This window comes from Haemorhous mexicanus, chromosome 3 (genome assembly GCF_027477595.1).
Source record: "Haemorhous mexicanus isolate bHaeMex1 chromosome 3, bHaeMex1.pri, whole genome shotgun sequence".
In the NCBI taxonomy this organism is placed as follows: Eukaryota; Metazoa; Chordata; class Aves; order Passeriformes; family Fringillidae; genus Haemorhous; species Haemorhous mexicanus.
The window spans coordinates 86,851,994-86,879,912 of record NC_082343.1 but is presented as its reverse complement, the minus strand read 5'-3'; the positions used below and the strand labels follow the sequence as shown (position 1 = coordinate 86,879,912).

At 34.5% G+C, this 27,919-nt stretch overlaps 1 protein-coding gene across 7 annotated transcripts in view; it reads left to right on the top strand.

The window, feature by feature from the left end:
- The window catches only part of MYO6 (myosin VI), a 102,207-nt gene extending 76,022 nt beyond the window's left edge, over positions 1-26,185 (top strand). For 3 of the 7 annotated variants that reach the window (XM_059842584.1, XM_059842586.1, XM_059842582.1), the window contains 15 exons: positions 237-367; positions 480-557; positions 1,470-1,599; positions 2,958-3,048; positions 4,267-4,417; positions 5,796-6,004; positions 6,387-6,465; positions 8,194-8,354; positions 11,654-11,683; positions 12,222-12,260; positions 15,425-15,528; positions 16,772-16,903; positions 19,036-19,062; positions 21,200-21,418; positions 22,767-26,185. In XM_059842584.1, the coding sequence (XP_059698567.1) occupies positions 237-367; positions 480-557; positions 1,470-1,599; positions 2,958-3,048; positions 4,267-4,417; positions 5,796-6,004; positions 6,387-6,465; positions 8,194-8,354; positions 11,654-11,683; positions 12,222-12,260; positions 15,425-15,528; positions 16,772-16,903; positions 19,036-19,062; positions 21,200-21,418; positions 22,767-22,966 (1,781 nt within the window). In that variant the 3' untranslated portion in view covers positions 22,967-26,185. The remainder of the gene's footprint in view (positions 1-236; positions 368-479; positions 558-1,469; positions 1,600-2,957; positions 3,049-4,266; positions 4,418-5,795; positions 6,005-6,386; positions 6,466-8,193; positions 8,355-11,653; positions 11,684-12,221; positions 12,261-15,424; positions 15,529-16,771; positions 16,904-19,035; positions 19,063-21,199; positions 21,419-22,766) is intronic. The other 4 variants (XM_059842585.1, XM_059842583.1, XM_059842587.1 and 1 more) reach the window with 4 other exon arrangements.
- Positions 26,186-27,919: the final 1,734 nt, after the last annotated feature.

Here is a 27,919-nt window from a genome sequence, read left to right as displayed (position 1 = left end):
ACTAGGGAGAATTTATGGGCTTTTCGTATGTGTTCAGTATTAACTTTTTGTGACTGATCACGTAATCAAAAAATGCTGCAGGCTTGATCAAATCCCAGCTGAACTTTGTGGTTTAGTCTCTGAACAATGTCTTTGAGTCTTATGTCATAAACCTACTTACTGTTTATCATAAAATTCACTGCTTAATTTGCATGTTACTGATCCCAGCTTTTGTGTATGTATCTCTGTGAATTTAGGGATGGTGTCAGTTCTGGATTTGATGCAAGGTGGTTTCCCATCACGAGCTTCATTTCATGAACTATACAATATGTACAAGAAATACTTGCCTGAAAAATTGGCTCGATTGGACCCTAGGCTTTTTTGCAAAGTAAGAAGATAATTCTTCTGGATCATCCAGAAGAGAAAATATATTGTGATGTTGGTTTTTGAGTTTCTTTGAAGGAGGCAGGATTTAATCCTTTGTGTTTTCTGTGTTTCAGGCCCTATTTAAAGCCCTGGGACTAAATGAAAATGATTACAAATTCGGACTAACCAAGGTGTTTTTTAGACCCGGCAAGGTAATCTTTTTCTTGGAGTTCATGATTATGAATCTTAGAATAATTTCAGTTTGAAAGGACATTTGAAAGTGACATTGTTTAACACATTGATAAAAGTGTGGCCAACCTAAATAAGGTTGCCCAGGATTTGTTTAAATAATTTTGATCATTTTCTTTGAATAAACCACAAAATTTTTACGGATAAAATTGGGTTTATAGTCTTATTGCTGATGCTACAGTATTTCTAATGCAATGTTTGTATTCCAAGAATTATGTTGACTATTAAAAAGAGGAAGTCAGAGCCAAGAAGAAATATTTTCTAGTAAAATCTGTTTATAACTGAAATCTCTTTCTGTGATTCTGAGCATTGCTGCTTCTATTCAGAGTAAGATGAAGTTGAGAGCTATTGTGATGAGAAAGGAAAATTATTGCAATCCCAGAAAAATGTTTTTTCTGTCTTACAATTACTGAAAAGCAGAAGTACAGGATTTTCATAAAATGTTGCCTTCAATGGGAGACTTATACAAAGGCTAAAAATTGAGACGTGCTTTCAGCTTTTATTTTTTCCACAGATATATAATTAGATGTGTCTTGAAGTTGTGGAAGGCCAGAGTTCATTTCCAGGATGTAGACAAACAATTGATTTTTAAAAATTTTAACAATAAATATTTTTGGTGATTAGTAAATAGTTCTATTATTCAAAATGCCAAGTGTTGGACATCCATAAAATAAACATATGAAAAATCTGCTGTTTTAATTTCTGTTATCATTAAACAATAAAGTGTAATAAAATTAATCTGCTGACTTTAATTGAAAGCTGATATAATGATATACAGTTTATGTTAAAATTTTTAATTCAGCATGATCTCAAACAATAATGTCTAACACTCTGTGTCCTCCTAATAAATAAAACTTGTTTTAATTGTCATTTAGTTTGCAGAGTTCGATCAGATAATGAAGTCTGATCCAGATCACTTAGCAGAGCTGGTTAAAAGAGTGAATCGCTGGCTTATCTGCAGTCGTTGGAAAAAAGTTCAATGGTGTTCTCTCTCGGTGATTAAATGTATGTGTTTTATGTTTTATTAACTCAAAATGTTGGTTAAAAATACAGCAGAGCAATTATTAACACCTTGAAATGTGGCTGAGGACATGTATAGTCAGCCAATGGTTACATACTCTGAGTAATTAATTTCAAGGTTGGTGGGATTTTTCTTGAAGTTTACTGTGCAGAGTAAGAATAAGGTGGTGTGGAATAGAGATTGGCACTTGTGGTGTGCTTCAGAAAAGGTGCCTGGGAGATGGGGAAGGGTCTGATGCAGAATGTCAGCAACCTCTGATAACATGGAGGATGAAAACTGCATTAGAATGGGGAAGAAAAGCATAAAGGCCTTATGCCAGTGCACACATGGCTGTGCACTTGGGCCAGCACAGTCTGTCACTGATTGATTTGTTGCTGTTGCTGTTTATAGTGAAGCAAATAGAATTTCTGAATTCTGAGATTTCAAGCATCAGAGATTGTAACACTAAAATCTTGGGTTTGATCTAGACGTTTATGCCATTTAGTCTATTTTTTCAGAAGTACAGGACAAAAAGTATGTCACCATGTGCAAAAAGTAGAAACAATAAAAGGGAAATAATATTGATTATTATTTCTTCGTAATATTTTATGGGATATTGGAAGCTAATTTTATTCCCAATACAAAGCTGAAACAGATAAACAAGACATAGGGTGCATCTTTGTGGCCACTTAAGTCCAGTGGTTAAACATCACTGCTCACAAACTATGTGCTAAAGGCAGTCTGGATCTACAGGCGTCTGCATTTTCTCTAGTAAATCTGTAAAAACTCATTTATTATTGCACTTCTAAAATACTCAGCACACATGCATATGCCAGTGCCTTGATTCTGTTTAACTTGCCTCCTGGTCTCAGTCATTTAGTTAGAGTCTTTAGATGAAGACTGTATTTAAAACAAAAGCTAGAGGTTTTGTTCTGTGTTTTTTTTTTTTTTTCCATTCCAGTATTGTACAGAAATGCTCAGTGAGTTGCAGCCACTTTATTATCTCTAGTAGATACTGGCTACTTGATTACTCTTCCACAGGACTAAGACCTCAAGCTGAGTGTTTCCTGCTTGCTAGAGCCTCTGACTTTTAACAAAAGTTACTGATATCTGTGAATCTGAAGGGGTGTGTGAGTGTGCACGCATTTCATTGTTCCTGTTGGGTTTGAGTGAGAGCCTTTGTGCCTGGCCCAAGGTTATGAATTCTGCTATTCTGTTTCTTAAATGTTGTGGTTCTGATATAGAAAAAACTCTCAAGCATACATAGTCTGCATACAGTTTTAAGACATCAAATGTGTAAGGAAGATAGAAGTTGCCTTAAACTGTATAAAACATTACGATTCTATCTTCTGTGTGTTTACAGTGAAAAATAAGATAAAATATCGAGCCAGTGCCTGCATTAAGATACAAAAGACTATTCGTATGTGGCTTTGCAAGAGAAAGCACAAACCACGGTAAGATGATATTCCTTGGTTGAAGAAAATATATTTTAAATAATATTTTCTTGTGACTGTAAGAAGATGTTTACTTTATTTAACTAAATCTATCTGAAATCATAGAATGATGCTAAGTACAATTGAAGGAGACTGAGAGGCTCTGTGTTCTTTCACTCTTTCCCAAGGATGAATAGACTAAATCTGAACCTTTCCTAAAGATGTTTCTTTAGCTCTTTGTTCATAAAATCCTTCAGTGACAACCTTGTTTTTAGAAATTTTTTATTAAGTCTAATTTAATTTAAGCTCGTTAATTGTTGTCCTTTACCCATTCACACCTTTCTTTATAGGCTCCCTTTCATTTTTACCTTAGAAATAATAACTGTCTTGTCTCCTCTTGAAATTAATTCCATTAGCTGATTGCAGGGAATACTGATGGAAAAACTACTTCAATAATTAGGATCTGCTGACACCTTAATGTTCTTCGACAGAGACGCGACTCTGTTCTAGTTGCAGGCTTCTCATAAATTCTTTTACATCCTTTGAGAATTCTGTTTCATTTTGAATCTTGGCATTTCTGACAGGTTTTTTTTTTTTGAGCTAGTTGGTGCTCATCTTTAATGATTTGATTTAGTTTCTACTTTTGTGTGTTGATTTGCAAATCTCAGTACAATGGTTTCTGTTTAGGAAGATTGTCTGGAAAGTTGTAACTTCTGTGTAGGGCCTTCAATAGTGGTTCTTAAAAAAACTCTTGAGTTTTCCTGAACTCTTCCCCAGCCTTGTTTTCTCACTCCTTTGGGGTGTAATGACTGTGTTCATTCTAATGCTGTGTAATTGAGTTTTATCTGATTCATTCTGTTACTGCTTTTTGAATAAGTAGTACTACTCAGCCTTTATCCCTTCCAGTTAAAATACTCTAGTAGATACTAATGATTTATTATTGTGAAAAAAAACTCCAAAAACCAACCCAAATTAATTCTCAAATCAAAATGCAAAAAAATGCATTTTTTCCATTTAGAGTCACTGTCTGCTAAGTAATTTTAGTTACTGCTTGGAAAAGGCTCCATTGCTTAGTTACTTGATGTGATAATGTTTGAATTTCAAAAAAGAGGGAGAGTTGTCAGAAGGCATAACTTCTCTCCCCGTCTACCTTTTTTATGTGAGTGTCTTGTGGAGTTTTAAAAATATCACCTTCCAAAATCATTTCAAATAAGCAAATAAGCTGTCTTACCGTCACAGCATTGATGGCCTGATAAAAGTACGTACACTGAAGAAGAGACTTGATAAATTTAATGAAGTAGTAAGTGCCCTGAAGGAGGGGAAAGCAGAGACAAGCAAGCAGGTCAAGGAGTTGGAGGCTTCTATTGATGCTTCAATGACCAAAATTAAGGTATGTGATAATAATGAGTGAAATGGTATCTTGGTACTGGAATCTTTTAAAAGCTTCATCTAAAGGAGAAGGCCAATGCATTTTTCTTAATAGAAAATATACTTTATTATAGTGGTCTTAATTTTCAGTCATTGGGTAATTCCTGTTTAAAATTATTTGTAAATATAACTGAAGCAAATCCTGTAAATAGGTGCATATGACTTTGGTATCTGTGTGTCAAAATTGGCACTGAAGGTTTAAAAAAAAAAAGCATGTTGATATTATGAGGCAAGTGTTGTCAATAAGTTGTTTGTTACTTTCATTATTGGAATATCTGTTACCATTATTGCCATTATCAGAATACCAATTACCATTACCGATGGTAATAAGGGCTTAAACAAGGCATTTATCACAGAATAACGACGTTTATTACGGAATAAAGACATTTCCAGTTATGAGGTTTTTCAGACTTGGTAGTAAAGAGAATTCAGCTTGCTGATTATGCTTCAGGTCTTAGTCCTCTCTTTCTTACCACAGAAGCACAAAGACAAAATGAAAGCACACTGGAATTTATTAATGTTAGAAAAAATTTGGTTTCTTGAATTCATGTTTCATGCAATATTATAGCTTTCTTAGTGTTAAGACCATATTAAGACTTCTCTATTTAAAATCACTGTTGAAAAGATGGTAGAGTTAACCTGTCAACTTTGGGTTCTCTTTTCTAATAAAAATTATATAATTTGATTATCATCATGATACACTATCAGAAAAGGTCAGCAAACCCCCCATATTGCAGTTTTATTAGTAAGATGTGAGTTGTAAAATGAAATTAAATTGTACCTGTCAATAAAGTTTGAACATGTGTCTAGCAAAGGCTATTTTTGAAGCATTTTCAACCTGTAATTTGTTACTAATAACTTTTTAGAAAAAGTTAGTCACAACACAGTGCAGTATTTTTTCTGAGTGCTAGCAGAAATATTAAGAAAAACTATTTTATGCTGTGACATAAAAGCAGAGCTGTAAATAACCACTAAAGAAGATAAGAGCACAATGCAAAATACACATGAGAAGGCTTTAATTTCCATCCTAGCATGTTAAGAATTAATTTATGTTGCTTAAAACTGCAAGATTGAAAATATGAAGGTATGTTTTGAAAAGAAGTTAATTTCAGTGATGAAATGAAGATGACTTTGTATGGTTTTATAGGAGAGGGGAGAGGAATGGGTCCTCAGGATTTTAGAAAGAAAGGGAAGAACTGACTCAAGCTTCCCAACCCTGAGGTGTATATATGATTTAAGTATAGTGCTCAGTGATCTCACTTCACTTAATATTTTTTAAGTATATGCTTTCAAAAGTGAAGTAAAAATAAAAAAGGATTGTCCCCTTATTATTTTTGCAGACCACTATAATGACTAGAGAACAGATACAGAAAGAATATGATGCTTTAGTTAAAAGCTCAGAGCAGCTTCTGAGTGCACTGCAAAAGAAGAAGCAGCAAGAGGATGAAGCAGAGAGGCTCCGACGCATCCAGGAGGAAATGGAAAAAGAAAGAAAGAGACGTGAAGAGGAAGACCAAAAACGAAGGAAAGAAGAAGAGGAAAGACGCCTGTGAGTCTTGAATTTGAATAAATTGCTGGTTATAGAATGAGAAGAAAACAGGAAAGGCTTTTTAGTGAAGTTGTTTTTGATACACTTTCACTTAGAGAGTCACTTGGATTGTATTTCTGTGCAGTGTTGAAACATTTCCTTTTCCAGTGATTTATATAAGGCAAGTGACAGAAGAGCAAATGGAAGAAATTATATTATGCAGCTGGAAATACAGATGAACTTGAAAAATTTCATGACTTACATGTAGTATCCTGTCATCAGGACTGTACTGATTTCTGAATTACCAATCAGTTTTATGAAAGAGACTTTGTATTTCTTACTATTTCTTGTTCACTTGTGCCATAATAACATGTTTTCATTTTCTTCTCCTTTTATGTAATAGGAAATCTGAGATTGAGGCAAAGAGAAAGCAGGAAGAGGAAGAGAGAAAAAAGAGGGAAGAAGAAGAAAAGCGTATTCAGGTGAATGCTTTAGCTGTGTGTGGCTTTGGGGGATTTCTTGTTATTGTGGTGGTTTTGGGGTTGTGTGTTTTCTTTCTTGTATTCATTTACTTATGTATAAATCTTTTCTGTAGAATCTTATGTTCTCCACTGAGTCTAATGGCTTCTTTCTGTAAATGCATTTCTCAGAGTCATTCACCAGTGTTGCTTTATTAGTAAATATGAGGCAAATGTCATGTTTAGGGTATGTCAAGACAAATCACCTATTTCTAGTTCACATGCAACTTCAGGTATTCTGAGTGGAGGTACATCTGTTTTTGAAGGATTTTAAAAGTTATTGTAAAAATATGCAACGTTGGAGAATACTAGTTTAGCCTTTGAAAGTTTTGTAGGTGGCCCATGTCAGGCAAGTTAGGCATTCTTTTACTAAAGTCACATCTTGACTTGGACTGTGTTGTTTACTTGCTTAACTGCAAACACTTTCAGAATATTGATAATAATGAGAGGATGCAGGACTGTCCTTGGTAGCTCCTTTGGCTGCATTCATGTACACTAAATACGTGCAGCTCAAACCCCACTCAATCTTTCCCCTTGATTTATGGCAATTCTAACTGATTTCACAATGAGCTCTCATTCTGAGGTGTGTTTGGCCCCTATATCCCTCTTTTCCTGTTTTGTTGGAGATTGCTTGGGTGACCTGGGATAGCAGACTTATGAGAAAAAGAGCATCTATAGTGATTGTCTTTATCAATGTTTCTTGGTTTCTGAGCTGTGGGTATCTGCAATGCAGAATGTAATTTACACTTTTACTTTAAAATGCTGTGTTTGGATCCAGGTGGATACATAATCCTGTAAGACTTCATTCTCCCACGTACAGTTACTTTCTCATTATCTTTCCTCCTGGTGGTTGGTTTTATCAGATAATCTAAAATGAGATTCATAAGGTAAAATCACTGGTAGAATGGTGCAGTTTTTGGTGTTTTAGTGGTGCAACTTCACAATGATGAGTAGGAAGGAGCTTGTTTCCTTTGTTAATATTTGGGCACTACTAAAACTTGGTGTATGTGCCTTTTGAAGGTATGAATTGGATGGTCCTGTTTTATTTACTGTGTGTGCAAGGCTTTTTGTGGAGTAATGATGGTAAACTGCTGCTGCTGTTTGGCTCTGCAGAGGCAGTATATTTGAATTGCTCCTGCACTGCACTAAATTGGGAGTTTTGCCATTTGCTTAAATTCAAATTTAGATCAGTTCCACAGAGAATTCCAGTGTCTGTCTTAAACCCTTTTCAAAATGAAATACAGACCTATATTCAAAGTAGTGCCTATTATAAAGTCCTGGGATGCCAAGAGCAGAATATCAAGAAAGTATTAGTGCTATGGAGGAGTAGCCGTAGTCTCTGTTTCATTTGAGTTTTAATGATTCTGAAAACTTCTGATCATTAATTTTTATAATAATGAACAAAATAATTCATGTATTTAAAAAAAAAATAATAATTACTTGGCACTTTATAAAAAAAGGTAATAGAAATGCTGGACAATATTTGATAAACTATATGAAAACCAAGATTCAGTTTGTAGCTGTTTCATTTTTCTTGGGTCAAACTAAATACTAATGCTGTTAATTTTTCAGTTCTGTAAATGGTATGTTTTTCAAAAGCTAATATACAACATAGCATTTTTTTTCCAATATTGCTTATGTGGCATTTTGGTTTTTATTGGGTGAGGTTAAAGGTGTCTTATTCTAAAACAGGCTGAAATTGAGGCTCAGCTAGCTAGAGAACGAGAGGAGGAAACGCAGCACCAGGCAGTGCTTGAACAGGAGCGTCGTGACCGTGAGCTTGCAATGAGAATTGCGCAGAGCGAGGCAGAACTCATCAGTGATGAAGCTCAGCTCGATTTAGGTTTGCGCAGGTATGGAGTTAAGGAGTTACATTTTCCTCTCTGTAGATTTTTTTTCCCCCCCTATGCTGATCACTTTGAGAAGACTTTGCTCTTGTTTGGTTAATGGAACTTTGTGTTCATTAAATGGAGCTTTTAATTCAGTGTATTAGAATGTTTTTCAAATTAAATTTTGAAATTTGTTAAAAATAGATTGCTTTTTCTTAGACTTTCTTAATTTTGCATCTTTCTACATCAGTAATTTTGTAGGTGCTTGTGGATGTGACTTCAGTTCTCTTTCTTTTTTTGAGTTCTAACAAGGATGGCAAACTTAGAATTCTGATTTTTATGACATCATTTAAAGTAGGGAATAGAATTTCTTCAGTGGTAAGTAATAATAAAATATATCTTTGCTAGGACTTGATGGTTCCATTTGTACAGTAAATTCATGTGGGAATTTTTTTTAAACAAGGAGGCCCCCTTTGACTGCAGAAATAAAAGTAATTTCTGGGCCTTGACTGATAAGTTTTTTTCAAGTGGAATGACATAGATAGGGTCAAATGTTAAGTGTTAGTCTTGTTTTGTGTAAATTTTTGATGTGCGATAAGAAGAGCTTAACTTTTGATACACAGAACCACATTGCCTGTCTGCAGAGCAAGAACTCTTCATGTGTATAAGGTGATGCCTTAGAAGCAACTTAGAAGTTCCAATAAAAATGGTACTTATTGGTCAAGTTGCATAAAGGGACCTATGAACGTGATCACATAATTGGTGACTTCATTAATATGACTCTACTCAGCTTGTTGTTTTTGAAATGAGTGCAAAAAAATCCCTGGTGTTGCCATGGAATTTCAAGCTCCCAGATGTTTCTTTTGCTACCCAAATTTCATCTAGATGTATACTTTTCTTTAATAACTGTATGCCTGCTTGAGATAGGTGGGTAAATTTTTGCCACGTTCAATACTGACTTTTAGACAGTTCCACTGAAAGAGTTGTGTTTTTTTCCCTCAGTGCTCCAATAGCTGTCATATTGTCGCTGATTGAGACTGACATGCTCCATTCACAGACTCAGAATGGTTTGGGTTGGTTTGGAAGGGGACCTTGAAGATCATCTCATTCCAACCCCCTGCCATGGTCAGGGACACCTTCCATTAGACTAGGTAGCTCAGAGCCCCATCAAGCTGGTCTTGTCCACCTTCAGAGATGGGGCAGCCACAGCTTCCCTGGGAAGCCTGTTCCAGTGCCTCACCACTTTCCCTGTCTGGATTTTGGTGCAATACTTTGAAGGTAAACACAAAGTCACTCTAGTGTTGTGACCTGGCAGAGTTCTCTTAAATATGAAAGAAAGGAGGCAATAGACAAGAGCTCAGAGAATTCAGTAACTTTTCTGTCAGTGAAGTTCTACTCTCCACTGTGTTTCCTACTGCTCACAGGTGTTTTTGGCATTGGTCTTTCTTGTATAATCCCAGAGTGAATGATGAACTAATTGTCATCATAACTCTTTGACTGCCAGTTTCTCTACTGTGTAGCTAGCACAGTTCTCCTGTGCAGCTGGTAGGAGACTGAAGACCCTTCTCAGTGATTGAAAAATGCTGAATGGTCTGAACACCTTAGCATAGAGATGGAAATCATTTCTTGAGTAAGATAATACCTCAATCTAGAAAAGAAGTGTTAGATTTTTCTGCTTATGTGAGATCTTTTTAATCTCATTGGCAAATTTTTCCCCTTGTTTCTAAAGTCTACTTCAAATAGTTAATCGCACATTCAAAACCTGAATAGAATGCTTTTAATTTAATATTTGATTTTATTTTGATTTGTTTAAAATCAAACTAAAGCATTACCTGGGCCCCAGTATCTGCTACTGAAATCAGGGGATTTTCACATAATTTCAGGAGTTGCCTTAAAGGTAACTATAGAAATTCAGTGAAATGAAAACTATTGGTTAGAAGAAATAAAGTAATGTAATAATTAAATAATACATTATCAAGATTTCTTTTATATTATGCCAATCAAAATTTTGCTAGAGTCTAAAGATGTTTTAGTCTACGGTCTTGTACATTTGAGACTGACATATTAGCATGTGATACACTAAAATCACTGACTTTTCTATAAGTATGTATACCTTCCCTGTTAAATTTTGCTGTAATAAGAGAAAGCATGTGTGACTTCATACTGAATTCATGCAGTATACTGCATTTACAGTGTTTTCACGCAGTTTTCTAAAAAATGGTTTCATCCTTATATATTGGCATGAATAAAAGGGTATTTTCCATCGTAGGATTGTAACTGTGGAGTGAAAAGAGGAAGAAAAAGATGATTTTATGTGCTCAGTTTTAAGAAATATGTGACACTTTTGTGTTGTCATATTTGAACATGAGTGCCTGTAGTTTATTTCTTTTTTTCACAATACCTTGCTGTATTCACTTTCATAGCTTTCATAGATATTTCAAGGTGCATAAGTATTAGCAGTTTCCTTGAAAAATATATTTGTTAGCTTCTATCAAAGAAGAAAAGTTGTTTGTTCTGGCAGCTGATCCAGCATTTTCATTTGTGCTTATTCTGTGCTGGATCTGGTGGACCTCTTGTAGCTTTATCCAATTTAACTACTCATCCACAGTTTGAAAGGATGTGTAATATGTGATTTACTGCACCCAGGGGTAAATTAATGGTTGTGATTAGCACTTAAATAAAAATATAATTTAAATAATAGGTATCTGCTTTCAACTGGGCAGTATTTTTTAATTTATGTGGCTTATTGAAACGTACAGTATGGCATATAACACCAAAAGAAGCTAGTCTTAGAGAGTGTTGTGAGTGTATCTGTTCTGGGTTTTGCATTGGAACAATCCAAAAAAGTCCTAATGTAGCAGTGTAGTTAGTGCTACCTGGGCTAACCTGTGGGTTTCCAGTACAGCAGTTAGACTTGGGTCTGTTCACAGCTTGCATGAAGAAGCCCCCATCCTGTTCCCAGAGCAGCTACAGGAGGATTGCTGGTATTTCATGTGATATGCTTATCCAAGCATGAAATAGATCAATAGCATTTCTCAAAGTATCTGATTTTGAAAGATTGGACAAGGGAGAAAGGCTGGGGGAAGCTTTCACTTGTGCATTTTTTTCCCCTAGATTATAATTTGAGTCATAATTGAATGAGAAAGTTTGGGGGGGAAAAAGAGGTCTATATAATCAGATAAAAATAATAATAAAAAATTCATAAGATAATAAAGAAGATGTGAGAGAGCAGGAAATGCTATGACCCACCTTTTCTTGCTTCAGATTATTAGAATATTAACTAGGCAGTAGTCTGTCTAACATTAAATGTCTTCTATTTGCAGAGCCAATGGAACAAAACCACAAATGACTGCGTATGGCATTTTTTTCCATTTGAATGCTCTAATAGATAAAAGCCGCACTAATCAAAAGAAATTGATATTGTCCTCTTACATACTAATACCCCATAGTAATCTTTGTTAGTGTGCATCTGTAATGTCTAAATCAGTTTGTAATATCTTATATTCACTACTTTGCTTATGTCGAATAAACCCTTTAATAATCAAATATACTGAATAACATCTATTAAAAAATTATCATATAGTTGCTGTAAAGTTTTTCACATACCATCCATTTTTCACTGCCCTGTGTGATTTATTGCTCCTTACAGAATCAGGACTCTGTTTCTGTGTGTGTGTGTGCATAAATATATATATATATATATATATATGTGTGTGTGTGTGTGTGCGTATATGTTTGTGTGTGTGTCTGAATGGAAACAATTTAAAATAAGTAGGCATTTCCTGTGCACTCCATTAAACTTCAGTTTGATTGTCATGACACTTTCACAGTTATAAAGGCTGTTTTATATCCATGTATTTGGTTTATGCTCATTTACCAATTTTCTTGTAGGGAACAAATGGCCACAGAAATGTCAGAAATATTGTCTAGGTAGGTGTGAAGGTATAACACCAGTGAATCAATCCTTTTATAAAAACAAATCACACATAAAATGGGTTGAATTATTATGGAATTAAAAGTAATGGAATCTGGGTTTTTTTAAAGAGGTAAGCAGATAAGTAAATTATTTCTTTCAGATAAATTATGTTCACCATTTTTTCAGCAATTATTACTTTGCTATTTTAATTTATTATATTGAAAAACAATAAGAATAGTTCACATACCCTGTAATTTTCTGTAATTTTATTAATGCTTCTCCAGCTTTCTTCTCCTCTCACCTTTGTGAAAGACAGAACACAAGGCTCCACATCTTTTAAAGGCATATTTCTACAGATTCAGCACACAGTTAATGAAGTAACTTAACAGTAATGTAACTGTTGGTGCATTTAATAAAGAAATATTCTAATTAGAGTTCCCTTAAAATAAAAGCAGTTTTGAAAATTTCCATGGTAAGACTGTATTAAAAACCCTCTTAAGATATCCAAACAAAATCCCCTTCTGACATTTCTTGAGTGGTAATGCAAGATTTTATGCACAATGCAGAAGGAAAGATAAATACAGGTTTTGGTCTGAATATGCTAGTTGGTAAAATACAAATACTCTGTTAAAATAAATTTTTGTGATTGTCTTCTATATCAGCAAGTAATTAGAAAGTGTTTTCTGCAAATTGAGGGTAGAAATAACCTTTGACATTGATTTTATGAAGCTTACAGAAGAAGAAAAAATGTTTAGAGGTTTTGAAAGTGAATCTATTGTTTACCAAGTTACTAAGCTATGTATATGTAGGCTGAAGATGATCAGACTCACGTTTGATGTATTTTCTAGTGGTATCATAGATGATTGGAATGCAGTTGGTAACTAAATTTTTCTTCTGCAGTTTTTTTAAGAATAATAATAAACCACATAATATGTAATTAAGGTGGTGTGTGAATTTAAATGGCCATATTGTATTGCATATATTGACCTAGTTCCAATGACAGTGGCCAATTTTTAATGTACAAAAAGATGAAAAAATTTCGGGGCAAAATCAAGCTCTGTGTTCTGGTTGAATTCAAAATGCAATACCTCTCAGTATCTGCTTGTTTAACTAAGTTTGTTTCACTTTTCATACACTGGAAACTTTTGACATGAGACTGATCTTTTGTATTTTTACTCTGAAAATACTGCTTATGATACATAACTCTCATATGGAGCAGTGAAGATTGAATGTCAAATGTGATGCTCCTCTTACTGCCAGACTGTTATGCTTGAAGTCATGTAGAAAACAAGCGAGTGATCTTCAGAGTGCAGAGCAGTACCCTAATAGAAAGACTAAGCCATTCAATTGGATTAGCATTCTTAAAGATTACTAGTTTAACAGGGAGGGTACAGCCTAGTTCTGCTGTGCTAAATTAGGCAGCAAACTCTTAGAGTGGTGGGTAATGTTGCTAAATAAGGAAAATCTTTAGGATTTGTCAAATTAGGTTCAAGAAGGTTAGACACCAGGCATTGGAAATTATTTATCAGGAATCCATAATGTCCTACAAGTATGCCAATAATAACAAAATATTAAAGTATATATTTTGAATAAGTTTGTCCAGTTATTTGTATTACAGTCATGAGTAGTTCTAAGTCAGAGTCAATTTTTTAAGTCCAACTTCTCACACTCCAACTGGAAGCTGTGTGTGGACTCGGATTAGAAGTATGAGTAGGCATTAAACTGCTACTCCAACAGCAAGATTCTGTAGTTTTAATTATACTGAAGAAATGTTCAGTTGTTATTAAGAGGAATCTTAGGTTTATTCAATGAAATTTAAATTGCATTTGTTATCCCTGCTTTCTAAACTGCTGTATCTGCATAAAGAAAAAATTCAGGTTATAATAGTTTTTTATAACCTTCTAATTAAAAAAGGAAAATAAACATAAAACTTCACAGTACCACTTGAGACCTTTATGGAAAAATAAATGTTAAAATAATATTCACTAGATTATACCTATTAATAGTATGCCTGTTCCACCAAGATATTACTGCATAAACCTTCCAATGAAAAAGCCTGTTTTTTCTTATTGCATCAAGAACTTTGCTACCTTGTTAAAGATCTAGTTTCTTTTGAAGAAATTCCCTCAGATCCTGAAAGAATTCAATTTTTGTTCTTCTTAGTCATGAGCAGAGCCTGGTAAAATCATGTGTCTGCTCTTGAATTCCTTAGTGTTTAAAAGGTGTGCTGATCCTCGCTGAACATTGCAGTATTTTGAACTTATAAAATAATCAAATAATCCACGGGAAGTTTGCTGTTCCTGAGGGAGGGTTCTTCCACTTATCCGTACCATATTTCTTGAAGAAAAAAAGAAATTCAGGCTTATGTTTTTATCTAATGTTAATTTTCTACATGGAAAACTTGTACATTTTCCTAAAGATAATTGAGATTTTAGTAATAATTTCTCACTTGCATTTGCTGTTGACTTGTGTATTACCTACATGGTGAAGACCTTTTGCCTTTGGAAAGCACTGGGTTTTGATGAGCCTTTTTTTACTGGTCAGCCTTTAGTCCAAGTAGTCTTTTTTACCTTGACATTTCTTAATGATCAATATCATCACCCCTAACCCCATAATAAATATTGCTGTTATTAGATAACCAATATAAAATTAATTTAGTTTCTTCTCTCAAGTTAGGTTTTTGTCAAAGACAATGTTTTCTCAAGCTTTGGAACAAAGATTTTGTCCTAGACCAATTTTAAATAGCAGAGGAAATGCCTTTTCTTCCTTCTTCTTGTTCTACTTCAGGAATATTTTTCCTTGTCTGTTTTTTGAATGGAACTAAAAATGTCTACTGTCAATCTTTGTTTTCTGCATCTTTTTTCTCACTAAGTAAAATGTACATCAGTGTGGGGTGAGATACCCAGAATATGTGTTTTTCTATACATGAAAAGTAATAATGACAATTCCTTTTAATCTTTAGGAGGCCAGTCAGATTATGATATGATTTTGTGCATAAAATATATTTTCATTTTCTCTTAATAACTTGAACATCGTGAAAATACTATGGTATTTTGTCTTAGAATTCTGCGTGCTAATAAGTATGATACATTGTTGATCATGGGATCTCTTCCTCTTCTTAAAACAATTCCTGTTTAATACTTGAAAAAATACATATATATTTTAAAAATAATTGCAGGGGTCCTGCAGTGCAAGCCACAAAAGCTGCTGCTGGTACTAAGAAGCATGATCTCAGTAAGTGGAAATATGCAGAGCTTCGTGATACAATCAACACATCCTGTGGTAAGTGTTTTAATTCTGAGAAAGAGTTCAAGCTTTAGTTATATGAAAAGTGTTACTTTCTTCCTATAACAAAAAGTTTACGTGAGTTTGAGAGAATAACAAATTAATTTAAAAATTCTCTTACCCCCAAAAGAACAATACACAAAGCTATTTCCATATTAAGGTAACAGACTTTCCATTGTATGTCTTTTAGGGATTATATATTTATGATAATAAACATCTTGGGCCATAAAATACATGTTATAACTTCTTAATTAAGTTCACTCTGTTTGATGTACTTCCACAGAGGGAATAATAGTTATTATGCTTTACCTAGAATTTGCATGTTCTAAGAAATTTTTTTGCTATCACATCTTGCTGTCACCAGATCATAAAGAAAGCAAAAATGTCTTCTGTCTTAGATATTCCTATTATTCTTTAATTTTCAAAATGTGTAACTTCTTTTTGGAAGCTTACAGTGGGGCATTAATCACCTTGGCCTCAATGCTGTGAAGATAGAAACAGATAAGAATTATTTCTCTTTTAGATATTACTGTTTCTTTCTGCTTCTTATTGAAAGCGGTGGGTTAATTTGTGATTTAAGATCACTCATAATTTCTTCCTGGATGTAGAAACTGGCAACTAACTCATTTTCTTTTAGTATTTTTACATATGCAAGACTGGAGCAATGTTTTCATCTATGTAGGTGGTGCAGTAATAAGTGGAGTTCTTTCCTCGTGAAGCCAACTTGGATACTCTGAGATAACTAATGAAAAAGCCTTGTCAGCATTCAATTCTTAGCATAATGAAATTCAGAAAAATTAAAATACATGCATGAAAAAAGAATACAAATCTAAGCAGTCAAATTTCTATTTTTCTTTTTTACTTTCCAGTTGCAGAAATAATGTTCAGCAGTGCAATTTAATTTTTTTTTTATTTGTTTGTTTGTTGCTTGTGTTGTGATACTGTCAACAGAAATATTTGTAGCACTTTACTGCTCCAAATGTCCCAGTACAACAGCTACTTTGCAGACTGCCTTTACTCTAAAGCAGAAAAGGATTCATCAAACTCTGAGGGACTTTTCGGGCCTTAAAACACAGGCCCTGTGCTGCAGAGAGTGAGGGGTTTTTATATTACATTTTATCATAGTATTGTCACAACTTGATCCCCAAGCATATACCTTATCAATATAGAAAAGCATTTAATGAATATTTTTTATGACTTTTCTCCTTCATGCCTTCCCCTTCTCCTTTTTTTGGGATAGATATTGAACTCTTGGCAGCTTGCAGAGAAGAGTTCCATCGAAGGCTAAAGGTGTATCATGCTTGGAAATCCAAGAATAAGAAACGCAATGCAGAAACAGAACAGCGTGCTCCCAAATCAGTCACAGACTATGGTGAGGAGAGATAATTTTGTTTTTATAGTAATTTTGGTGCTAATATTCTACAGAGAACATTTCTGGAATGGATTCTAGGTTTGCTAGGTTGAAGAAACTTGGATTTTTTAGGAGTGTTTTATGTTGATTTAAGGTAAATATTTTGGAAAGATTGAAACTGGGAAATTCTTCACAGAAATTAAAACACTTTCAGTAGACCCAGCTACTTAGGCTGAAAAGCTCTCTCTTAAAGACCTTTTCTCACATCCAGCTGACACCTGTTAAAAAGAGTTCTTGATCTACTGATGCAGGTGCTGGCATTTTTGCTAAATGTTCATTGCTATGCTACTTTAATATTTCATAATATATAGCCATGTAGACATAGATGTAGATACTTTTAAAAGGTGCTGCTAATTCTGTCGTTTACCTCACTGCTTACATACATCATGTTACATCCTCCTTTAAAAAATCAGTGTTGATGCTGTAATTCTGGCTCATGAGGTGAGAAATTTTGCTTAGACCATGTTTTCTATTTAGACCTTTCATTCTACTGATTTCACAGGCAAGTGTTTATTGACAAAGCAACACACTAATCAGAGTAAGTTTATTTTGCATTCATCAATAAAGTGTGGGAGTTTGAGACTGCCAGACCTGGAAATTCTTTACCTGGTTTCTGGAGCGATATTTACAGAGCGGACTGTTACTCTTTTCCCAACATCCCACCTCAAAAGTCTGGTGATCATCTGTATAAAAGGAATCTAAAAAATTTGTGGAATCACAGTAAATGCACAGAATAATTTAGTCAGATCATTCCTTTTGTCTTTTGGTTCCATTATATTTGATAGTTGTGTTCCTGCCACACAGTTCATGGGAAAGAGGGAAAGGGAAGATGGGGAGAAAGTGCTCTCCCCAAAGTCACATGAGCCTTAAATTAAGGCATTGTCCTGGGACATGGAGAATAAACATCCCAGGGAATCCAGGTGCCTTAGGTCATCTCAGTCCATGCACAAAGGTACCTCCTTCCCCTTGATTCATTTACTTGAGTTATGCATTGCTTGAGCATTACCTGAATTTGAGGTTTTCAGGGAATTTTAGTATGGATATGTGGCAGGCAAAATCTGGACCCCTGGAGAAGATATTATCAAAGAATGGGTCCTTGTATCTAAAATGTGGTTTTTAGGTGCTTAAGAAAGCTTGTGACTGAAATGGCAGAAAAAGGCATTTAAAGCACTTCTGCAAAGTGGTAAATTGCTTTGAACATTCTCTCTGGAGCCAAATGGCTAAAATATTCATAGATAGTATTGCTGATGGGAAGTATCAAAGAGCAGATATCTTTAGATTTTTGCATACAGAGCTAAGAATATTCAAGTTCTTATCACTTTTATTCAGACATTTGCTGCAATATTTTCAGCGTTATTTATTGTATTTTTTTAGCTTCATTGAAACATGGCATAATATTTCTGAATAAGAGGACCTTGCAGTTCAGAAGAAATTGATAGTGACTCTTAATGCCAGTATAATTCTTCGCATTGCAGAAAATTATACCACATGGGCATTTCACATATATATGTATTATAGTCATCTGAGATGGTAGTAAGAAACAATTCTGATTTCTAAGGTGTTTGAGCTAAAAGTCTTTCTGGTGTCAGTGGATGTGGGCTTCAAGTGATGTAGTTTTCTCTTTACATCTCTTCATTGATATAGTGTAGTTTTACAGTATCCTTTAATGTAATTATATAAGTGCCCTTTATTTAAATTCATACATTCAGTATAGAAGCTAAGCAGTGGTTTGTATATTATTACTGGTATTGACAGAGGTCTGGAAGTCTTTTTCCAGCAAATGTCACAAAAGAAAAGTACTAGATTAATTAACTAGCAGATTTGTCAGAGCAATTTGGGCTTAGCATATATACCACTGAAGCTTTGTAACAGGAATTGCAAAATATTAAGGTGATTAATTTTGTGGCTAAATCCCAATGAAAATAGGAGTAGAAAATGAGTAGAAATACTTAGAATCTGCGTTATGTTGTAACTAGAATTCCCATTTGTCATGTTATCAGCATTGGTGAAAAATGTTGATGTTGTAATGAAACCATAACTTATAAAGGATCAGCACTTTCGTGTTTTGTTCAACATGTAATATTTGTTCACAGATTTTGCACCATTTTTGAGCGACTCAAGTAAGTGAGGAGACAGTTGTTTAAGCTAACTTTGAAGAATAGGAACACTTGAGAGCTCTATACTAACACTGATTGATCCAGTGTTTTGCTACACATGTACATAGAAGTTAATTGTTAAAAAAAAATTTAATTTGATTAATGTTATTAATCTGATGATAATTATACATGACTCTAATAATTTAAAAACGTACTTGTCTTTGTGGAATCCTACCCATTTGAGGAGTCATGAGAAGGGAGAGTGAAATAACCTTCTTGTGTAAATTATTGGAAGGTATAATCTCCTATTTTTTTCCACACCCCCCAACCCCCCAAAAAGCATTCTTGTTCTAGCATTTTTTATTGTCTGCACATGGCTTTTCGTAGTAGCAAAACTCTGGAATCAACATAATATAACAACTATTTTCCTAGCACACAAACTAACATTCAGGTGATGGTTTCTTCTGAATAGAGAGCCACAGTTCTATAGCACCAAGTAGAGGCTCCATTGGCTGCTTAGCATTCCTTTTCTCTAGATTTGCCCTTGGATTTAGATAGGCTCATTTCTACCCCTAGGCATTAGTAATCACCATTGCAGTGCAGAAAGTATTCAACAATACTTAAGCATTGATCTGCTGGGATAAATGTTTAGACAATTTGCAGAAAATTAAATTAGTTTTTTATATTCTCTGTCTCCTGGTAAGGTGTGTGTTTCATCAGAGCTGATGCATAAAGGTAGCATTCACATGTTAAAATCGGGGTACTTTTTTTTTTCTATGTTTATTGCTAATGCACACATTAAAAATAGAGATTTGATATGTATAACACATAGGGGTTTTTTAAGGTTCTGCTCTTCAGGTTTAGAAAAAATATTTTTGCTTGAATCTAAGCAGAAGAAATTTCAAGGTGCAGTAGCTAGTCTATATTAGTCCAGTTCATGACTGTAAAACTAAGTTATTAAAAGTAATTGTCATTTTTCATATTATTAAGTGTTAGCTCAGAAATTCCCTTTGTTGCTCAATAGACAAGGAAAAAAGTGAATTCACTTTTAATTATACCTTTTATGCTGAAACATATAAAAAATTAATCCTGATTTTCTCTTGTAGAGATGGTAAAGGTTCTTAAGCAGGGTGTCTGTAACAGTGGTGTAAACCACTAAAACAAGATCAGTAACAAACTTTTGCAGGGGCAGTTGTTAAAGGAAAGGATGTTGCTTTTAAGAGCATTTACTATTTAAAACTAATTATGATAGTGTATATGTAAGATTAAGAAGGTTGATCATTTGATGAATTATCATAGAGAGTATCTGCTTTTATTTGAAAGCATGTTTCTCTCCAGAATCTGAACTATGGGGAACTCAAAAAGTCCAAAAATGCATGTGGAAAATATTTACCAAAAATATATATGAAACTTGAAAAAAATTCATGTAATTCTCTCCTTTAGAAATTTAGTCAGCTGATTTTAATAGTCTGAAATAAAGAATTCCTTGAAAAAAGAAAATAGCCAGAAATTACTTCTAATGCCAAATTGTGACTTATAGAAACCTAGGCAGAAAATTGTTTTGTGGCAGCTTTGTAATTAGCAGTATTTATTGTCAACATTTCTATTAACAAATTGGTAATTTTTAACAGTATTATACATCCTTTTGTGTTGATTGTCAAACATCAAGTGATGCTTTGTATGTTTGTAACTGAAAATATTTCTGTGCACTGTGATCTTTTTTTACAAAGAAATGGACTGAACTAAAGCAATTACTGATAAATGTTTCCAGTTGGTAAGAAATTTTACATGGGAAGTTTTACCTTAAATATTGATTTAAAGCAGAATATGTTATTTTATTTACTTTGTTTTGTTTAAACATGCCATTGGGCAACATGTAGTACAGCAGCTAACATGAGCCGTTTCTGACCAGTGTTTTAGCAGTTGCAAGAAACAGAATGCACATTATATGCGATGTGAGTGCTTTTAAGGTTTGGTGAGACTTCAGATGACCTTGAGAGAGAATCTCTTGGGTTTTGGGGGGGTTTATTTGTTTTCTTGTTTGTTTTGTTGTTTTGTTTGTTTGTTTCTTAATGTGCTGACTAATAAAGCAAGTAATAGGGCTTTCTTGTTTTCTAATTGTTTTGTTCACTTATTTCTGGGGGGATGTTTTGTATGATAGCACAACAGAACCCCACAGCCCAGCTACCAGGCAGACAACAGGAGATTGAAATGAACAGACAACAGCGCTACTTCCGCATTCCCTTCATCCGCCCCGCGGACCAGTACAAAGACCCCCAGAACAAGAAGAAGGGCTGGTGGTATGCACACTTCGATGGGCCCTGGATTGCTCGGCAAATGGAGCTTCACCCTGACAAGGCACCCATTCTGCTTGTAGCGGGTTGGTATTGAAAGTTCAGAAGGTTCAGAGTTGATAACAATTTCATCAGTAGTTCTTAACTGGGCAGAATTTGAGGATTTGGGACTGCTCCTGATGGTGGCCAAATGTTTCAGAATATCATTAGGACATATAACTGGTCCTATATTTTACTTCTACACATACTTCAATTTGGGAAGCCAAGTGGAAAATCAAATTGAAAGAGTTTTATTATTACAAATCCTCAGATTATTCATTGAACTGGCGACAGTGTGAAAATAAAGCATCAAAATTTATCTGGGAAAGGTCCACTCATTGTTATATTGCTTTTTGTAATTCTTTGTAATTCCCTGTAATTCTGTAAAAAATTATGAGGAGTTTGTATCAAATGATTTGTGCATATGTTACATTGTCTTTCCATAGCATGGGGCTAATATCAAGCTGATGCTTTTACCCTATTTATGCTACTTATTATGGGAAAATAGCTTTTTAATCTTAAAAATTTAAAATAAATATTGCAATGGATAGGTAGAGATTTATCTGGTAGTGAAATGTATCCTGCTTTTCTGGAGGGTAAGGAACAGGGGAGAAAACACTGGAGAAATGCTGCTTACGCTTCTCTGTTTTGAGATTTTGTATTTAATTTAGAGACTGAGGAAAGGCCATAGCCAATTTGTTTCACTCCAGGATTATGCTTTACTAGCAACAAAAGTTTGTTTTCTGCAAATTATTTTAAGTAGAATTCCTTATACCAACTGTTGCTGTTCAGTGCCAAAGCCCATAGCTAAAAGTAGCGCTGCTGTTGTGAGTACCTGTTAAAAATAAGATTACGATTTAGTTTGTGAGCTACACATATAATTTAATTGGATTGTCTATGTTGGTCCCATTTGGTAAACACTGTTTGTTTTGGGTGGTAGGCTGACAGATTAGCTACTTGATCCAAAGTCTGGGATCCTTAGTTGCTTTGCTACATTTATCTATAAGTAAAGCAGTTCCCTGTGAAGTGGCCTGAAACTGAAGGTATATGTAATCCAAATGCGGTTGTCATCCTGTAGTGGGTTTCAGAAGAATATATCAAGATGATGATCTTTCAGCTTCTTCCCTTTATTCCTTTTTACTTGCTGTTTAAGCACAGCTTTGTCAATTGCAGCATCTGATACTAGTTTATTCTCATACTGTTTTAGTGTTCTCTGTGTAACAAAAAACCAGGAAGCTGAAAAATGCCTGTATCTGAGGAATCCCTCATAAGATCTGAAGACTACTGGCAAACCATATCTACAGAGAGGAAATGTAATTAACAAGGATCTAATTTTTATTTATGGGACCTTTGAATGATGTAAAATATGTTTTCTTTTTCCCTTTACCATTTCAGGTAAGGATGATATGGATATGTGTGAGCTGAACCTTGAAGAGACTGGCTTAACCCGAAAGCGAGGTGCTGAAATTTTACCGAGACAGTTTGAAGAAATTTGGGAACGCTGTGGAGGCATCCAGTATCTCCAAAATGCAATTGCAAGCAGACAAGCTCGCCCTACCTACGCTACGGCGATGCTGCAGAACCTGTTGAAATAACTGGGCAGTCGGCACAGGAGCTCTGAAGATGAGAACCTTGCCCACGATACAAAGGGAAGAGTTCCTCTGTGCTACAGAGGGCCTAAACATTCTGTAATCAGAGTAGAGATGTTTAATATAAAGTGAACAGATTTTATTAATCATGTGGTTTGTTAATTTGTACTTCATGATGTTTAATTTGTGTAGTGAACTTTACTAGGTATGAGGACCCTGAAGAAACTTCAGGGAGTGTAGTTTGCTGCATTGTGTTTTTATGTTGCATTTTCTTTAACAGTTTCTGTTATAACTCTTAACACTTTTAAGCAATCTGTCTGTACTTGGGTACATATTGCAAAGAACTGCACTGCAACCATCTTTTTGTAAGATTGCTTCTTTAAAACACTGAGTAGCTGGCTTCAAGTGGTGGCCTAGTAAAGAGAATATGCTATTTCTAATGACGGGAATTGTGAGGCCTTAGCTTTGACTTCTGTTATGGAGAAGTTGGAGTATACTTTTATATAATCTGAGACATTTTATGTCCTGATTTGCAAACTGGTTAGTGTCTGTATTTAATGATTTTTGTTTTTCCAGAACCTGATAGGAAATCCTCCTAAACTTGAGACCTATAAACCCCTGTTTAATTCATTCTCTGTCTTGGTTTAACAGAAAAGGTTTTCTGTACATTCCAAAAAAAGCATTCGTATATGTCAAAATAGTATAATATTGGAGGTCCTCAAAGAATGTACTGCTCTTTAGGGCTTATACCACTTCTTTTGTAGATTTTTTTTTCTCTTTTTAGTACAAATCTGCTTTAGACTTTATTTTTCTGACCACATTTCTATTAGCAATTCTTGGACAGTTTGTTTAGCCTGGTAGTGTAATTTCAGCATATTACACAAAATTGTCCAAGCTTTGTATCTGAAGCTATATAAGATTAAGGATAGCATTAAGGGAAATATGTTCAGCTTTTTGCTGGCAGTATAATGTAACTGAATATTGAGGCCTGAGCCTCAGAAATCCACTTTATTTTAACTGTAACAAGATATACAAGGTCTGTAACTTTCGTTAGACTGTGTAAAAAATTGGTCCAATAACATAATGTATCTTAATACTATGTGCTGATGAAATAGCTACAAATTTTAGTGTACTGGAATATCATAGTGATTTGGATGCTGAGCTGTATATTAATCTCCTCTATCAAGTTTCATAGCTTGTAACAGTTCCTTTATTAAGCCATCTGTTTGGAGAGTTTTTGTGGGTGGGAATAATTCATTTCATACAGTCCTAAGATGCATCTCTTTCACTTCTGTGAACATTGCTTTACCTTGCTGGCCATTATTTCAACAAATTAAACATGACCATTTGTTATCTCTCAAATAGAAATCCAAAATATAAGTAGCTTGATGTCCAATCACATAGCCTGATTTAAAAATGAATTTTTGCCCTTTTTAATTGACAGTTTGCTTACAGTATGAAATAATTTCCGTATCCCTTACTGAGCATGAAACCTCCTGGAAACTTTCATTTTTAAAATGCGTAAATATACTTAATTTTCAAGAGGGGTAGTTCTGTAGCACAGAGAGAGCTCCTTGCTGACCTTAGACTCTGGTTGCATGCCACGGTCTGCTTCTTGTTATAAACTCCTTACGGGAATAATGTGGAGATATTCAAGTGGTATTTAACTCTCTACACACCCACTGTGTCAGGGTATCTCAGCTTCTGCTGCAGACCCACTCTACTTCCTGTTCATGTGATTGCAAATGAGAAAATTGTTTTCATTTTATCCAAGTTCTTCACTGAAACAGTCATTTTTTGGCTGGAAGATGAAAGGAGAAGTGCATCAGACTGCTGGCTGGAAAGTTGTGTGCAAACCTGTACAGTGTTGCATGAGTTTAAAGGTGCAGCTTATGAAATTTAGATTACTGGTTTAATGTGTTACTGCATTGGAACCAAAATGTGACAGCTTCCAGTCCCCAAACACTTAGCACTGCAAGAAGCTGTGCTCATTCATGCGGTCCAAGGAAGAAAAATCACTGACTTGACCTGTGTTTGTTTCTGTCTGGGTTTAGCTGCTTGATTTAACACATTCCATCTCAGTGTATATATCTTTAAAAATCCATTCATCTTATGAGACTGAATACTGTAAGCAAAGAACCTCAAAATCTTACATGTGTGTAGGTATATACACATATATGTGCTTAAATATTTTAGTATGTATGTGTGTAAACATACCTGCAGGGAACTTTAAATAAAATTAATTGTATTTTTCCACTCTATTCCTTTAGTTATGTCAGGATTTCCTTGACTGGCATTGGAAAGAATATTTATTCATCAGAATGGGGTGTATGGAAATTTTTCTTTACTAAATGAGTAACAAATATGAGCTATCATGAAAATAAAATGGACTTTGAAATAGTGGAAGAGGGTCTGGTGGCTGGACATCTTAAATGAGATGTTCTTGCCTCCCAGCATTGCTCCAGAAGTATGCCTGAGGGAAGCAGAACATACATTCCAGAAATCAGGGTATTCTAGTTTGCACAGTAGCAGACTGCTTTTTTCCCCCCTTTTTTTTTTCACTCCACATCAAAAGCAGCTTCTGCTCTTAGTCTTACTTATCTTTTTGTGAAACATAATTAATTTTCAATTAGTTTCAGATTATTTTATTTTTTTTACATGTCTGGCAATATTTAACTGCCTACCAATTGTTTCCATGGTCCCTTGTACTGTGTCAGATAATTATAGTTGGTTGATTTGGAGAGGAAATATAAAAGGAGGGGAGAGGGTTGATATTAAGGACTGTAGTATGACCTGATGCCTATCTGATCTATAATTATAGAGAAAATTATAGAGGTTTTTTAAAGCACATTGGCTTGGTTCTCTGTGTGTTTCATAAAAAAAAAAAAAAAAAATTCTTCCTGCCTGTCAGTGAAGCTGTCCATTATAGTTGAGATCTGCCTAAAATGTTCCACAAAACAAAGAATAGGAAGAGAATCACCACACTAAGCTAGCTACATTCCTGACTAGGTGACCCAGGAATATGCATTTTCTTGAGAATGCTTCTCTGAAGAGCCTAATGTCATTCAATATTTGTCTTTTATCCACTCGATAAGATTGTGTTTTTCTTTACCTAGTTGAATCCTCTGGGTTTTTGTTCAAATATCTTTATTTTAAGTATTTAAATGACCTCTTAATACTGTACTGAAAATTAAAAATAAAAAATAAACACATTCCATGCTGAAATCTGACTTGTATCTTCTTACGGTTTTGTCTTTGAAGAGTTGAAGCATAAGGGTTAATTAAGTTATGAGAAAGGTAAAAATATTCCTTTGCTGGTTATGGCTGCTGTTTTTCCATGAGATATTTCTGGTGCTTAACCCTACTTTTTAAAGCTTTATTCTTGTAAAGATTTTGTCTTTACTTTCTAAGGTAAGTGTTCCTCCAACATAATATTCTGATATTAGAAAATTCTGATTATGTTATCTTAACTCTCAAGCTTCATTTCTCAGTATTTATTGAAACAAGTATCTTTTTACTTTCAGTACTTTTTTAAAACATTTATTGCTATCACTTCCAATATGTCTATCATTTGCTATGCTATGTACTCTGCATCCTTTTAATTTTAGATTGTGTCAGTCAGTGACTGGTGACACCAACTCTGCTGCTTGGAATGTGTGCACTGCGGGGGGAGCTTTATGTTTGGGATGGAGATGTGGTATTGCTTTTGTGGGGGTTTTGTTTGTTTGTGTTCCCCTTAGAGTCTAAGGGAACTTTCTCATCTTAAGGGCCAAATCACAGAGGTAGTTTTTTAATTTCAAAAGATTCAAGTAATTGGTTCGTTATCTAGGAAATGTAATTTTGTTTCAGTTTCCAGATGGCTTTTATCAGCAACTGTAACTTTATATCAGTTTTAAAGTAACTCGATGACCTTAAGTGCAAAATTAGGTACCACTTCAATTCCCTCTGAAATTTTCAAGTAAATAATTTTATTATGTTTTATTGAAATACAAAAGGTTTACGTCCAGCAAATATATTTGGTAATTAATAGTTGAGAGTGATAAATACAATCATGAATAATCATTATTAAAATACACAATTTAAAATTACTTATTTTTTAATCTGGCCAATGATAAGTAGTATAAGTTGAAATACACTAAACACATACAAAAATACATTTGTAATGGAAAAAAATGGAATGCTATCAGCATTCTTAATGCATTCTTAGCTTACATGAGCAATAGTGAAAAGCTAGCATTTGTAGGCGAGGATGACTTCCAGTGCCCTGCAAAAAGTACTTTTAAAGTAATTTTATTCTGAAGTGTAACTGTGTAAAAACCCATCTTAGGTTTCTTTCTTTATTTTTCTCTCCTACTTAAATAAAGTAAGTAAAACCACTATTTCAGCTGTAGAAACTCAACCTTGTGTTCTTGGTGCACTGCCTTCATCCGTACGCAGTCACCAGTTCCGGTGGTTTTGCAGGCAAACCCGTGCAGTTGTTTGGAATTCGTAAACAGTTCTTCTGAGCTGACTTGAGAAGGGAAATGAAAGTTCAGTCTTTGCTGTGGTAACTGCACGGCACGAAGTAAAAATTGTCACCAAAGTCAGCTGCTGTCCTGAATGCATGGAAGTTTCGCATCTGGATGAGGGGTTGTCATCCAGGATAGTCATGAACTTTGTAGAAGCTCAGTTTGAGCCGTAAGTACGACTTCTGGTGTGCACCAAGCAGCAAACCAGTGCCTGAATACAACACTGGTGCAGAATATAAATAGAGATATATACTCAAGAAAAAGATACTCAAGGTAAAATAATGCTCCTACTTGAATCAGTATTGTTGATTCATAAATTAATAAGCCTACAAAATACTTAATGGCCACCCATTGTCTGCTTGGATTTCTCCTACAAAAACTAACAGTAACCTCTCAAAATGATTTGTGTGGATACTGACTCTAAAGTGTAGATTCTCATGTGCAATTCTAA